General features: G+C 38.1%; 1 protein-coding gene across 1 annotated transcript in view; it reads left to right on the top strand.

The window, feature by feature from the left end:
* LOC122520300 (cytoplasmic polyadenylation element-binding protein 2) overlaps positions 1–16,883 on the top strand; it is a 121,394-nt gene that overhangs the window by 5,126 nt on the left and 99,385 nt on the right. Inside the window, exon 2 of the mRNA XM_043640417.1 lies at positions 8,954–9,065. Within this exon, the coding sequence (XP_043496352.1) occupies positions 8,954–9,065 (112 nt within the window). The remainder of the gene's footprint in view (positions 1–8,953; positions 9,066–16,883) is intronic.

Here is a 16,883-nt window from a genome sequence, read left to right as displayed (position 1 = left end):
TATATATTTTGTTTAATTGAAATTTTCACACACACATTTTTTATATTGTTCTTATTTAAATATAATATAAATTTACGAACACAACTACTTCGATATTGATACAAAATGTAGGGATATTTAAACGATGATATAATTATAATAATTTAATCATCGAGATTTATTGTTGAAATATTTATTGTTAAATTATTTTTTTTATTTTTAAAAGATTAACGTGTATCGTTAATGGTATTAAAAAGTAATCGATATGTATGCTTGTTATTTTTTTCCTACGACAACGAATATAATCGGGATGCAACGTGGATGATGGTTGAAAATACTTATCGGTATTTCCCGGCCTATAATCCTATATTTTTTTCCTCTTATAATTCGATATCTTGTCCTAGATTTTGGGACGTATTAAAAGAGCCTTGTCCTAGTTTCAGTTAAGTTTTCATCGGGAAGAACGTGAAAAGGTTTTTATGCGACACATTAAACGTGAGACACGAGATACGAAAAGGGTGCTTGTTTTATCAAGGTTACGCATCTGCGTAATACACATACGTACACATATGTGTTTATGTATGCGTATATATTAGTATACATGTAAACGTACATAGATTATAATTTAGGGTGTTATTATCAATGCAAGATGGAACGAGACGTTAGAACGATTTACTACGTGTCTCTAATTTTCCCATATTCGTAGGCCTCCAGCGCATGATTGATCTGACATAATATCAACTATAATCACATGCTAGTTGCTTAAACGCCTTCGGGGAGAGATAATACATTGGGCGAGAATAACTGATGCGTTGGTAAACTAAATGAGGAAAATAGATAAGCGAACGTTAACTCGCGTAATATTACTTCCACGAGCTTCATCAATGTTATTTTATTTTTCCCCTCATTTTTTATTTTTTCTTCGTTTGTTTTTTAGCTCAGTAGGCGTTAACTCATGCCAGATATACCAAAGATTATTTTTTCTCGCTTTTGAGAGAACAAAATTAATTCGATCAAAGATCAACAATTATAGTATGTTAGATGTACAGTTTATTATTGAATTTGTAAAAACATTTCGGCGTACGTTTGCAAGGCCAAAAATAATCTTTCATTAGAAAAATTTGTCTTTGGATGATAAATTTCGAATTATTCTGTCGACAAAAGTGGGTCATTGTAATTACGAACGTTAACTTTTTTTTTTTTAGCCAGGATTTTTATCGCAATCAATTTATCAGCAGAGCAAAAAGCTTTTCTTTCTTTTCATTATTATTACAATGAAGACAAGAACGCGACCTTTTCGTATCGTTACCATGCAGATTTGATTCAATTTTTTTCTAACCAGAGATTGACATGATAAATCATTTAGCATGGGAACGTGACGAGATTTATTAATGCCATATTTTCTATGTGCAAGTAGTTGTGAACAAACATTTACGTGTATCATGCGTTAACTTCATTAAGGAAGATGTTAATTGCGTCGTGTCAATTAATAATAATTTGTCCTTGAATACGAATAATCCAATATCGATATCGTTTATCAGCCTGGGTAAAACTTTTTTCTCTTTTTTTTTCTTTTTATCCTTAACCCATTTATATTGTAATTTATTTTCCTAGTTTCTTCTCTTTCCGATTAATTTCGATTATTCGATTTGTTTGAATTTTAATATCTCTGATAGAAATATTCACATACATATATGTACTTCTTTTAATAAATAAATGTTTAAATCATACTCTCCTATTAATTTATTTTATTTTCTATTTTGTTTTTCAAATGAAATGAAATGCGGTCACGTATGTAAGCGAGCGGAAAGTTTCAGGGAACAATTCTAATATTATAATTTTTAATATTATTTCACGTCAACGGTGACCTTATAATGCAATATATGCTAAATGTTAAATAGATTGTTCGAAATCATATCGCGTTCTATTAAAAAACAAAAAAATCTACAGAGGAAGACGTATAGCATATAAAAAAAATAATCGAAGCTCTTATACCTATATATATTGCATGAAAATAGAAAAAGAAAAGAAAAAAAAAATAAAATGTATATACGTGACTACGAATGTGTTAGTTATCGATCGGTTAGTCTTGGATTTTGCTAGAAAAAACTTATCTGAAAATAAGACTGGGCATTTGAAGTTAGAAAAACAAAAAGTAGAATTCCATGGAGGATCTTACATTAGGTCCCAAGTGATTAGCCCGATTTTAAGGTCCGCCCTATTTGAATTCGGGAGTGCGCCGGTGCGAAGTGACCCGGTACGAGGTTTATAGGTCAGCACTCCGCTTTCGTGTGATATAGATTTTTCGCGCTGAGCTTCCGTACGAAGTAGCGAGCTAAACCAAGGATTCTTTCGAATTAACGAATATAATTTTTGTTTTAATTCTTCTATTATAGATTTTCATTTTGCGACATTTTCGTATCGTTCTTTGGAATATCACCATGTTAACGAACAATTTCAAATTCTTATCTTGCGATATCGTTGTCGCATACTCTACGTTATAACGAATATATAGGTCACGCATATCATCGTAAATTAAAATAATTGTTAAAATAAACCGAAACAAGACGGGCTAATGTTTATAGTAACTTTTATGATGCTTTTCTTACGACAACGTGTCATTTTGCGAGAATGACTTTTGATGCTAGTAAAACCTTGATTAATGATACTTAATGATACTCTTTTTTATTAAGATACTTTTTTTTTTTTGATTAATGATACTCTTATTAAGGACATTCTTGTTTACTCTTCGTTATTCGTATTTTGGTGTTACTTTCGAAAGAGATAAATCGTAGTGCTCGTGAAAATGTTATATTTAGATGTCAATAAAGTAAGTTTTATAGTTTTTATATGAACGTATAAAACACTGTGTTGTGTTTGTTAACAACTTTGTTAGCTTTTTTTGTCTGTGTTAGGGTTTTACGTTATTTTTGAATGTAACCCAGACAACAATATGAAAGTTCACACGAACTTTTGAATAAGAACATTTGATAGAGATCATCATGATGCTCGTTGACAAATTATGTTTACATTTTGATTAATTAGGTCAAATAAGTTAAACACGGTGTTGTATTTATTATCATCTTCGTTAGTTTCTCTTATTCAGTATTATATAGTACGATTTTATCGATCATGTAACAAAATCTAGTTACTTTAGAAATCGTATCCAAACGGAAAAATTCAAATGCGCATGAAGAAAAACTTTCTCGAGGTTAAATATTCGATATAATTAGATAAACAATATGTTGATAATGGAATCAAATTGTTTGACCAAGTTTCTCTTTAATTGTAAAGCTCGGAATAGGGTTCCTTAATGTATGCTTCGTCACGTAGGTTTATACAATTAAACGCAATTACAGGTACGCTATCATCTGCAGTATAGAAACAAGTAGGGCGACGCTAGCGCCACTGTTTTCCGCATTCTCCATCCTTCTGCCGCCATCGTCCTCCTATGCCGTAGCAGTGTTACCACCCTGTACGTTTAGCTGCACCACCCCTTTCTCTCTTCTGTCAACTCGAAGTGTCCTACTCTATCGATAGAGCCAAGCTCGGAGAGTGAGAAAGACAGAGATGGTAGGAGAAGGAGAGGGAGAGAAAGAGAGAGAGAGAGAGAGAGAGAAAGAGAGAGGTGACCTACTTTGCGCTAGCTGACTGGAATCGTTTCTTTCGTACACGCCTAGGGATCCAGGCTACGCTATGTCTGCCCTGTATACTCTTCTTCCACACCCTTCCCTCGCTCTATCGGTGATCTTCACTCCGGCAATACCGCATCGACCCCTCGGGTCAGCAGATTTCTTCCACGAGAAGGGAAGGGAGAAAGGCAGACCCGGGGCTATCTATAAATCTTACGCGAAGGAAATCAGCCTTCCAGAGCACAATTTTATCGACCTACGATGACGCGGTTCTTTTTCGAGAAATTTTATCGTCCCTCTTCTTCGTTTTCGATCCGATAAAAATTATATTCTACAACTTTCTTCCTCTCTCTCTCTCTCTCTCTCTCCTTCTCTTTCTGCTTTTATCTTTATCTTAATATATTCATACAATTGATGTGGTTTTTATTCTTCTTTTTTTTGTTTTCAAAATATAAAAGCCGATACAATTACCGATATAATCATGTGTGGAATGTAACCTTAACATGAACTTATGCTAATAGTTGAAGGGAAGTGCGAATTGGAAGGAAGTTGCATTCGCACAATATACGTTAAAAGGCCTTCCAGTATTGTTGGTGACTCTTCAGAATTCTTCTTCCGAGTTTCCCATTTCGTTTCTTTTCGTCTTGTTTATTTCTTTTCGTTTTTCACTCATTCCAACTTTAGCTCTCTCCCTATCTCTCTCTCTCTCTCTCTCTCTCTCTCTCTCTCTCTCTTTCCACACATATACGTGTTCACCCTTGTCGCCACTAGTAGTATTCTCTCCAACATAATAATTATTGTTCCTGTACGGAGTCTAATGGACGTATCACGGGAGTCGCGGTGAAAGCGCGCACACCTAGTAAAGCACCTAGTACCTCGTGCAAGTTCAATACACGTACGTGTTTGAGCGCGTGGATGCATGCGTGCGTGTGCGCATTCTCTATTCTGAGATATGGTTGGGCTTTGAGAGGTGAACTCGTATTCCTTACAGGTGTCTGTATATACATATATATAATAGATATGTGTAGGCTAGATTGTGCGTCAGACGAGACATGGTGTGAGAAAAAAAAAGAAGACTCGTCGAGTACAAAAACGTATGTAGAACAAGGGAGAGAAGATAGACGACACACAAGAACAACCATGTCTAGACCGACGAAGATGTGGAAGTGAAAGAGAGAGAAAGAAAGTTCTCTGTAACTTCCGCTACTCTTGTCTTCTCTTTGCGACACCCCCTAGTCTTGGCCCCTTGAAACTGCTTCCTTCCACGTAATTACGACGCAAGTCGTCGAATTAGAAGAGTCTAGATTTCGGAAAAAGAAATAAAAAAAATATCTTTTTCAGCAGTTCGTTATCTCGTGAAATGCATTTGTATCATACATCTGTCTAGTCAGTTTCTTTTTTTTTTCTTTCTGGTCTCTTCTTGTATTTCTTCTTTTTCTTTTCAATTAAAAATAAGAGAAAGGATAAGTGGTGCACAGGGTCGCGTAAGTACGAGTGTACGAGCCTGAAGTGTTTTTTTTCGTAACTCTTTCCATATCACCCAATTTTCAGCTATAGTATGTTGGTATTTTATTTTCTCGTGCATTCTCCTTACTATTATCATTCTGCCGTAGTATAAAATTTGCGCATTGGATTACTCCAGTGTTAGGAGTTGAAAGTTACGTCGACGACGATGACGTTTAAAGTTGCGGTAGTAGAAGTGGTAATAGTATTGACTTTAATGGTAGTGTGTTGGTGATTGTGGTTGATAGTAATCAACAGTGGTCAAGAGAGTTGTTGGTCAATGTTCATGACTAGCAAGGTATTGAGAAATCGATAATATACATATATATATATATATATGAGTTGGGTGTATATTTATTAATATGTAATACGTAATGAAGAATATGTTTGCACAGGATTTCATTTAATGACATACTACAAACAGAATGAAGGGTTCGAAATAATGAGAAAAAAAGAAAAAGGAAGAATGAGAGAAAGAGAAAAGGGGAAAGAGAAGAATGGGTGAAGCAACAAGAAGCCAATGGTATGGCTCGTGTAAGTGGAACAACTTCTGACCTTTATTCCGCGGATAAACAAACGAGGAAAGAGGGCAGCACTTGCAACGCAGCACCGGCGTTGCCCCCAAAATAGTAGGACGGTCGATAAGGGTAGTAAATTGAAATTATTCCCTCCTATCTTTTGTACTTGTATGCATAATAGAGGAAACTAAATAAGAACGGAGGAGAGCTGGATGGACGAGCAAAAGGGGAGAAAAATAGAATAGGAAGAAAAAAAAAAGAAGAAAATCGAAAGCAAAATGATATAGAAGGATATGGAGAAAGAAAAAAAGTAGGGCAAGAAAATGTGCCGATGGTATTCGTGGGAACGAATCTGGTGGTCATGGATAAACATGAAATAAAGATAAACGAACGGATGGAAGGAAGAGGAGAAAAAGAAAGGGAAGAAGAAACAGAGAAGGACCGAGATATCTTGATAGGGGTGGCAAAATAAGGGGTGGAGCGGTCAGACTAGCTACTGGAGTAGTGGGGAGAGAGGAAGGGCGGTACTGGGTTGGAGGCTGCACAGAGATTGCTGTCGACGCCCTGCTGCTGCTGCTATTGCTACTGCTGCTGCTGCTGCTGCTGCTGCTGCTGCTTCTGCTGCTGCTTCTGCTGCTGCTGCTGCTGCTTCTGCTTCCTGGTTTCCTATATTGATTTTCCACGGTGCTGTGCAAGGGTATGAGAGAATAAGCGCTACATGGTGTGCGCTCTGAGTTTGATAGAGACGGATAATACGCACGAATGAACGCGCGAGCGCAACCGGCAGTGTGTGAGTTTTCCTTGATGAGTGGGTAGGTATTAGAGCTGTGTGTACACGAGCGCGCGTGCTTGTATACATACTTTCAGTTGGAAAGAAGGGGAAGTGGGTTGGAACCGAGCTAGAACGTCCGTGGCTTTGCTGGAAAGAAGAAGTGGGAGTGATTCGCTAAGGGTAGGGGTATAGTCGGTCCTAGGAGTAGGGAACAAGAGGGTTCGTTCAGTGGTAGAAAGCGAGAAAAGGAGAGGGTAGAAGTTAGAAAAGCTTCGGTATTGGTATATATGTGTATTAGAGAAAAAGAGAGAAGGGATGAACAAGCGTGTGGTCTGGGGGTTGCAGGTAGCTCGAAAGAGACGAGAAAAGAATCGGTGGAAAAGGTGGCCCCACCTTTTGCACCTCCACCCGTACCCAGTGAAGAGAGATGGGCCGATTATTTGACGTCGAACCTTCAGGAATGTGCTTTCTATTTTTTGTGCCCGCTTCTTCCGGTAAATAATCCAATTTCCCATATTGTTGTACTTCCCTATGACTTTTTTTCTTCTATTGACCCACCTGGCTGACCAAGTAAATGTCACGGTCATTTTGCGCAGAAAGAAACGTCCGAATTCTTTGAAGTGTAAATAAATGAAATGAAAACATTACGAGGAAAACGTATTGAAATGAAATATTTTGTACAATCTATCACTCAAGTTTTAAGCATCAAAATATTTTGACGAAAATCCTTTTAAAATTCGATCATCATTTCAGTGATATTCAATAGACGTGATATTTACTGCTTAACTGTACACCTTGTACATATGTAGGAAGATCACCAAGACGAAGTAGTAAAATCATTTATGCTCAGACAGGCGGATGGCTATGCACGATGAAGAAAATAGAAGAACTGGAATGATAGGAGAAGTAAACACAGCTGCGATATTTTTATATGTCAAGGAGTATTTCTTTTTTACCATCTCATCATCCATGCTCTTATTTGCTTCTATCTTTTGTTCCTTTTTCTCAATTGGTCAGTGTCAAAGAATACGGGCAAGTATTTTTTGGTAGCTCGTTTAGCAAGCTCCTGCCTGTGCTTATAACTCGTAAGACCCTCTCTTTCTCTTTTCTTTTTTTTTTCACGACGCGACTGTGCGAAGAGGTAGGGTGAGAAGCGGGTGGCGAACTTCCGACGAAAGGAGTGGTACTTTAGGAACCGCTAAAAGTACCGAGAACACGATCACCCTTTTCTCCTCGATGCCGAATCGTTGAAACAGTATTGAAGATGCTTGTGTGTGAATACTAAAGTGCTTTTCGAATACTTTTTTTGTGCGTTTTAATCTCTCAAAAGGTTTTACACGTATTGTCCTGTATTTAGTTGTTGTTCTCATTGTTTTACGGTTTATTGTTAGTTCCTTAGACGACACGTTTCAAGCACTTATATATATATGTACACATACAAGTATCATCATACACGTACGAATGTACTTTTGTAAGCGAATGTAGCCATTTCAACATTGCAGAAACTTATTGGTTTACGTTCAAATAAGATCTTTTCTGAAGTCCTATCAGTGAAATACTAGTAAAGAATTGTGAAATGTATCGATAGGAGGAAGAAAAAAAAGGAAACAATCTATGAAAAAATAAAACAACATTAAATTAATTATCATAGAATTTATTATATGTAGAAATAAATTAGGTTTCATAAATAAATATTAAATTTGTTTTAAAAGAGGTACCGAACTTTGATCTTAATTATCGTTTGTAATCGTCTAGTTAAGTTTTATCAGTAAAAACAGTGGCGACGTGTTTCACGAATAAAGGAAAGGAAAAACTTGGGTGTAGCATAAAGAGAGATGAAGGGGAAAGAGACTTTTCAATGCTTCCTTGCATTAACTGCACTCCGCTTCGTCGAAAGTGGTCTATTACAAACTCTCTTTTCTCTTTTTTCACATCCTACACCCTCTTTCTGTTTCACCTTGCGCTGGCTCTGTCTTCTTTCAGGTTACTCTCGCCGCCACCATCGCCATCACCACCACCACCACCATCATCACCATCACTGCTACCGTCAGCTAGCTTTCTTTTTCCTTTTTTCTTTTTTCTTTTTCTTTTTCTTTTTTACTTTCTTTCTTTCTTTCTTTCCTCGTCTTTTCTGTTTCTTTCCTCTGCTGTCTGCGAGACGGCCATTCTGTCTGTTCGCTCGGCCGACTCTAAAAGTCTTTTCTTGACCAGAGGAGCTCATTTCGATTAAGGATAATAGCGAGTGCCATGAAAGGACCGAGATTTCAGGGTGCCTCTGGCTAGCAAAGTGTGGGCTAACTTATACGAGCTGCTTCTTCTTAAGAAGCATTTCTATCTTGCGATGAAAAGTTGTTTTATGGTGGATCATTCTTTTTTTTTTCCTTATTTTTCTTTTTCTATTTTCTTTTTTCTTTTTTTCATTTTTTCATTTTATTTTTCATATTATTCTCTGGCACTCATATTTCACGTTGATACAAAAATAAAATAACACACGAATATTTATTTATTTTGAAGGGAAGGTATCATTGAACGGAATGAATTGCTTTCAGGATCGCATGACAGCCAATGGAAATTCACCGTTGGACAGTATGCGAACATTGGAACATTACCTGAACGACATCATGCGAGCTGGCGCTGCGGATACTCCCGAACATCTCAAAGGTGAGTCCTAATAAATCTTTCGAGATTCTAATTAGGAAAAAGAAATCGGGAATATATCGATAATCGTATAAAGTGCGATCTATCACACTAGAGGTATAGAAACTGGGGAATCCCAATATTGGAATGCGAAGAATCTCTCAAATTCTTGCTGTACGGCTAGAATCCACTCGTTCGTTGACTCGTACACGCTTTGGTATGCATTAAGAATTCGATGAAGGGTTTGCCAGAAATGCGTGTGCGCCACCATCATTCTACAATTCTCTCTCTTTCTTTCTTTGCGAGATGCTTCAAGCGATTTCTCACTTAAGTATGACAGTAGAGTTACTCCGGAGCTTCTTAAAAGGATTCCCACGAGTGGTAGAAGCTCGTGTTACACGCAAACAATATATTGGTCCGATAGTTTGCAGGAACATTTGAGGAGTTAGGTGTTTCTATAAGTGTTTAATGTTTCAGTGTGGTACTTTGGTAGCCAATTTTGTTATCCCAAACAAACTAGTTGCAGTATTGGTGGATTTACAATGATCTAATGTTTCACTTAGACGATTATCGGAGAATTCTAGCGATGGTAAACGAACAGGGATAGAAAGAGAGAGAGAGAGATGGAGGAAAAGATTACTTCCAAGAGAATCTACGACATGCAACTCTGGCAATAGCGTTGACAGGTTGGTCGAGCCAGTTAACTATGCGTGCTAGAGCGAGTCAGCGAACAAGTCGGAGGAGTACTTAAACTTCCGTCAGTCCTCTCGACACCCTCCACTCGAGGCGACTCTACTCGCTCCATGTCCGGACACCATGAACAACGATTCTATGTGACTACTATACATAGACATTCTGCTTGGGCATAGAAGCAATGAAAGATACAGAGAAGAGGAGTAACCGGAGGAGGGTGGTTGGTTGTAGGACGATACAAGTCTCGTCGGTGCTTTTCCCTTCTCTCTTACTTTCCTTTTTGCGTCTACACAGTCTGTCTGGGAGTCCAGGCAACCCTCAGACAAGCATTCTCGCGCCTACAGTCAAGGGCAAGGGTGCCATCGCCAATGTTCTCCTTCGTCGTCGTCGTCGTCGTCGTCGTTGACGTCGTCGTTGGCATGGTTGTCGTAGGGTTTCGTTGTGAACGACAACGTTGACTACGAGGAAGGGGAGAAATTCCCAGTACAAAATCACGGATTCTTTCAACCTTCCGGGAGCTGAAACTTCAAACGAACTTCACCGGCCTCGAAAGAGAGCCGAAAAGAGGGAACAAAGCAGCTTGCGCTGGAACGATTGCGAAAAAACATTAGGCCAATATCGTATGCGTATTGTCTCCCTATATTAACGTTTTCTTATTATACTTTTAATGAAAATAGTTCCAAATTATGAGATACGATGGTCTTTTCTTTTGTTTTGTTTTATTCTATCAACAATAGATATTCCATAATTGTGTTACCGTTAAAGTGTATAGTTCGGTCAATTCGCGAAAAATGTAGATCTTAAGCGAAATAATTAACAATAAGCATTTTAAGAAATGATTTGATGTTTTATGAAATAACTTGGTAAAATGTTAATCACGAGAAACATATGAGATTGAATTGAATCCGTCTTTAAAGTCTGCTTTTTTTCTTTCTATAACAATTATTATTTAACGATTTATTAACGGATTTAACGTTTTAACGGTAACATTTGCTTTTTTCGTTCATTCATTAAAAAGGCCAAAATGTTATCGTCCATTGTATCGTCCGGCTTTATAAAACCAACTTATTATTTAGCAATATCCTACTCGTTATCCCGATAGCAAAGTGCTCTGGCTTTCTGTCCACGGAAGAAGAAAAGAAAGGTGACACCAAGGCAGACCGGCGCCTATATTGTATCACGTAATTATTATCTTCCAAGAGCCTGGAAATGTCCGTGCCAAGACGGTTCTTTTCTACTTAATGCAAGTCTACGCGTTCACGGTTCTTCCTTCTGTCCGCAATTAAAATCTGATGGTCGATCGGGATAACAACAGCACAGAGAATAACAATCCGTTGGTCGAGTACGTTGTCTTCGTCTACTCGTTGTCTTCGTCGTCGTCGTCGTCGTCGTCGTTGTGGTGGTGGTGGTGGTTGCCCTTCTGCTGCCTTCTGGAACTCAAAGACTTTCCCAAGTGGAGACTCAAATCTGCGACGAAGTAGAATGAAAAGGAGACAGACCGACAGATAGTCAGACATGAACAGAGAAAGAGAATTCCTCAAGAGCCTGCAAATAGGTTGGGTGATTTTTTCTTGCGAGAGACAGACGGACAGATTGCCGAGTTAACGGACTATTATTTTTCCGGATCTAAAGCAGTTGGATCCGTGCCATACTTGTAATATCCTTCCACCTTCTATCCGCAATTAAAACCTACCGAAGCTACCGCGAAAGTAATGGGGTTTCGATGTCTTCGTTAATTCATGCTTTGCTCTCTCTCTCTCTCTCTCTCTCTCTCTCACTTTCTATCTTTTTCTCTCTTTCTTTCTTTATCTCTCTTTCTCGCAGATCCTCTGAAACCAACCAAGCCAGCAGACGTTCTCATTGAGTGACAACGCAACGTGGCAAATAATTTTCCGCGCAACGCCGAGCTTTTTGTACGCTGCTAACAATAGGGAGAGATTAAATTTTGTCGAACTTTTTTTTTTGAAGAAGGAGAAAGAGACAACATTTTTTACCAGAAAAGAATTTCTTTTTTTATCCAAATATTTGTCGTCAATGTGTACGATAATATTTGTGATAATTTTGTTTCTAACAGGATTTATCGATCTTATTATCATAGTCATATCTAATTGTTAATTTTGTTTTAATCCGAATGAACGTTCAAGAACGTTCCATTGAGTGATGAAGAATCAGGATATTCAGTGATGCGCAAAGGGTCTAGCAGAAGTGTGTATAACTCAAACCGGGTACGATGGTCTTTATTCTAGAACAAAAAGCTCTCTAGAAGCATTGTAAGGCTACGCTGAGTGGGCGTACTTTCTGTGACGCCATCTTGGGAAGTGTCAGCACGACACTTTAAACTGCAATAGTAGGTCAAGTCTTAGAAAATCCCGCTGTAACCTCGACTAGTTCGTTCTTTCAAACTCATCTCTCTCTCTCTCTCTGTCTCTGTCTCTGTCTCTCTCTCTCTCTTTTTACAAAGGATATAAACTCTTGTTCCAGTGACTTTGTAATAGAACTTTTAAAAATCAACGTTCGACTTCGAATATCGAGTTTCCAATTTTTGTAGACGAATTCACTTGAATGTTTTTTGTTTTTTGCCGTGTTCTTTTAGTGATCCAGGTTAATTGTCTGTAGAGAATAGATATCGATCGTCCGAGTTCTCTTCTTCTCTTTCTCGCTTATATAGAATTATTTGAATCACAGTCACCTATATCTGCGCTTTACCTACCATCGTTTATAAATAACTCAACATTCCCGAAGGTACGTGAACTATATATTAAGTGATTTACGTCATCCTCAGACTCTCATAAATCTTTTTCACACGCAAGGACTACGAATAAGACCGTGGACAGTAAGCACATGCGAGAACTCATTTTGGTGACCAATATCGGTCAGCTTAAAATCACGAAAAGTACGTTTCCAAGTAGCCGTTTTTAGATCCATTGAGATCACTCGAGGTTACCATCAAGTACGTTAAAACCTACGACATTAAAACGCGGAAAAGCTGCCAAGTAGTTTGCGGACTCTCTAACATTTTGTAAAGGTGAAAACACCGACGAAATTCACTTTAATAATTGTTTTACGATTGCAGGACAATTGGATTTTGTTAATTAACGATATATAGATCATTTTGTAATAATTTAAAATATTATTTTCGATTAAGACCGTTCTCATAATAGTATTATAGAACAATATTTAACACATTTATATATAGGTAGAAGTTTTCTTAAAGCAAAATACGTTAAACGTCCTTGAATGTTTTACGATACGCCGTCGTCTGACCTATATTATGACAACGCCTGTCATATAATTGGTTACGTGGTCTTGGCTGCCAGGTGGGGTGGTTTTATGCTACTTTAGAGACATCTAGGGTTTCATCCGATCGCACATTACGTAGCTCTAACTTTCCCGAATACCTTTTTCTCTTCTTTCCTATTAAAAAAAGAAGAGTATTTTTTGCTTGGAACCATTTATATTTTTAAATAGTTAAACCCGTGCGCAAAGGAAAATTGGACAGATTTTACCGGATCGAATTATAATCCACCCTCTTTTTGAAAATGTAAGGATCCGTCTGAAAACTTAAGTAAGAGAAGGGTGACTATTAAATCAGAAAAGATCCTTCCCAGCCGGAAGATGACTATGCAACATTTTCTGACCCTGTTCAATTCCTTTCCGACGAAGGGTTTACTATGGTTCCGACTTCCGATGATCGAACGAAATCACGGATTGGGGTCGTCGTTTTCATCAGAGAGCTGGTTACGAGGTGGCGCCATCCAGATACGATATTGCCTGAGATTATACTAGAACTCGTGGATATAGCCGTTATCGATCGTAGTCGATAGGTACTGGGGAAGCTTTCTCGATGAAGAAAAAGTAGGTAAGAAGTAAAGAAAGAAAGGAAGAAGAAAGAATAGTTAAGGTAGGTGGTAGGTAGGGTTGGACTCTTTTGAAACATGGGCAAAAGTAACCTTTTCGAGGTACCTTATTACATAACCCTTTCTAGATCGCCATGACGACCCTTTGGATCCTCGTTATCTCTCTTCTTTTCTTGGACGTCCTTCGATATAAGCGAGATGGAAACCCTCTAAGGTTCCTTTTGTGTCCGGCGTTAGCTAGCGCTCGTAAAACAGAGTTATCGGACTTATTTCAAAGAGACATCACTATTCCGAAATAATAGGCTCTTGGAATTCGATAAATATAATCGATTTTTGGGCACAAGTTTATCCTCCTATTGCTAAGAATACTTTGGACTTTTTCCGCTGTTACTCTCCTTACCGGTATATATATATTATCTTGCGATTTCAGATCAGTCGAATTTTTTCTTTCTCTCTCTCTCTTTCTTTTTCTATTAACGATCGATATCCTATCTTTTTTCTCCTACCAACGCTTTACCATCAGGTATAAGATATTTATACGTTTAACCTTCATTATTTTTATACGCTTTCGATTTATGCGTTTGGAAAAAAGAAAATAGATCTTACGTTTAGAAATTTTCGTTAAATTGCTTAAGACGTATAAAATATTCGATATTCGGTTTAATGAGTTCTTATCTCGTTAAGTATTATTACGTCGTTGTCGCGTGTTTTTATCAGTCAAAACCTCTGTCCTTCTTCTCCCCTCTCTCCCTTACTTTTAGATATTTTCTTATCAACGGTTTTATACCGAATTTAGATTCAAGTGTTTCTATCTGGAAAGAGACTACTTCCTTTTGGCCACGTTAAAACGTATTTTCGTTTTCTACACGCTCGAATAAGTACGCTCTCTTGTCTCTCGTATTTTACTTAATGCAAACACCCTAGAGATTTTCAAGTCACAGAGTCAAACATATATAAAGACAGACGGACGGACAGACAGACAGACATCTGTTATCTATACGTTTTTACCAAGATCCTCGTCGTTCCTTCCTAACATAGTAGGAAGGAAACACAAGGAAGGAAGAAACGATATTGCAATAAAGTGTAACAGCCCTTTGGCTACGTCGTACGTTGGATAGAACATTGGATTTCGTGAAACGTGTATCTATATTCTATTCCCGACGGGAGTAAATACGAGAGGACGGGGAGTTTACTTTTCTAGTCGAATTCATAGTTTCCCGCCTTGTCCCCGTCCCCCTCCCTCAGGGCTGGTAAGTCACGTCTCCATCTATCGGCGTGGCACATCGCCATGTTATCGCCGATCTTTCAAACTACACCTGTAGGTGAAACACAAACGGTGCTGCCATCCAGAGGCTACCTGAATAAGATCGAACGTTCTACTATAATGCGCAGGTGCCGTAGATCGCGGTAATATTAGTCGAATTATACACGTTTCGTGTTAGGTTTACCTTTCCTCTTTCCTCTTAAACGTTTAACGAATTGGCAAGATTTGTCTGTCGATCCTTCGTGTTTTCGAAACGCAAAAAGACGCGTTTCGTAAGACGAATAATTTTCTCTCTCTTTTTCTCTCGTACTCTCGTACTCTCGGCAAACCAGTTGGAATAGTTTTACGATTCGTCGCCAAAATTATTCGGTGTTGATCGTCCTAACGAGAATTATTTTCCAGGAGCTTGCAACGAGCTTCTTCATCTTATCGTTAGCTTCATTCTTTTCCTTTTCTTTTCTTTTCTTTTTCTTTTTGTTTCTTCAAGGCCAAGCGTAAAAAAAAAAAAGAAGGGGATAAATTAACGCTCGAAACATGTCGCGTTAATTTTTACTTTTAAGATCAGTCGGAAAAAAAAGAAGAAAACACTCCAGCTTGTTTTCTCTTGACCATAGTCAAATTATAAATAAACATTTGTCAGCATCTAAAGATACCTTTTGTGTCCATGTCCCGTGCCATTAGCGACGTATATTTAAGCCGCTATGTAAGCTCGTCGTTGCACAAAACAAAGCTTCGCAAATATCCTGAGGGACAAAGGCTTGCGCTAAAGAGTAAAAAGGGTAGGAAAAAAGGGCGGCGATAGGAAGAGGTAGAAGAGGAAAGAATGCAAAAAAAGCAAAGAAAAAAACAAAAAAAAAAAGAAGGAAAATAAAAAATGAAATAAAAGAAAAAGAAGAAAATAACAAGAGATTAGGGGAGTAAGAGGTAGAGGAATACGATGGCCAGACGAACCGACGCCTGCCTGCCTGCCTGCCTGCCTGCCCAGCACTACTGCCAAAACACTGAACAATCCTTTTCTTCTGACCTTGCGTTTGGAAGCTTTTCAAGGTCACGCCATTCATCAGTATTAATATTGCACTCCGTTTTAACATCCGAGGAACCTTTTTCACGATTTTCATTTGTCTCATAACTCTTACTTCAACGTCCACTCAATCACTGTTGTTCCACATTCCATTGTTAAATCGGTCGATTAGATTTTACTACTCGTGTTTACGTTATCGTATAACGAATAGAATTTTTCTTACAATTTTCTTCAACGATTATATTCGGAACGTTCAGTAAATATGAGAATACGAATTCGCACATTTATTTTTGATTCGGTCCCCGAATCAATTACAATCTCGGGTCAAACTCCCGGGCGAAAGTCACCGATCTAACCAGCCCCCTGTCCCCTCCTTTTTATCCTCCTCCATCTCCTCCTCCTTCAGCCCCCCATAAACAAGCGAAGAGTTTCTCGAAGCCGTATCTTCGAACGACCGCAAGATTTCTTTCCGTGCTCCCGCAAGAAAACCGCAAAAAAAAATTGAACGATCTCTCGTTTTCTCTCTCTCTCTCTCTCTCTCTCTCTCTCACTCTCTTTCTTTCTTTTTTCCTTTTTAGGTGGTATTCACGAACCGGTGAAACACGGATAAGTTGTTCAGTTTATTTCATTCCTACGGGGGAAAAATTTCCTTCGATGCTTTTAAGTCTACGCCTTTGCGGTTTGACATTTCTAAATCTTTCTAACATCTTCCTCACACAGATTCTCATTCCAATCCTTGTTCTAGAGAAAGAGCACAAGAGTTTTGTTTCTTTTTTCTTTTTAAAACTTCCATCGAAATAATATTTTGTTTGCCTTTTGTTAAGGATCCAAAGTCGAAAGAAAACAATAGTATGGAAACGTATCGTGTATATTGCGGTAAAGTATCCCTGGGAGCCTGAAAAGGATAAGTTGAAAGATGTTAAGGTATTGCATTTCCTGGTTCAGAGTTCATCTTAGCCGTAGCGAACGTTCGAGACCTATTAATATCGTGTAACCACTAAAATTCT

Source organism: Polistes fuscatus, unplaced genomic scaffold (assembly GCF_010416935.1).
Source record: "Polistes fuscatus isolate 324 unplaced genomic scaffold, CU_Pfus_HIC Scaffold3, whole genome shotgun sequence".
Classification (NCBI taxonomy): domain Eukaryota; kingdom Metazoa; phylum Arthropoda; class Insecta; order Hymenoptera; family Vespidae; genus Polistes; species Polistes fuscatus.
Note: the sequence above shows the minus strand (reverse complement) of the source record. Positions and strands in the feature narration are given on the sequence as shown.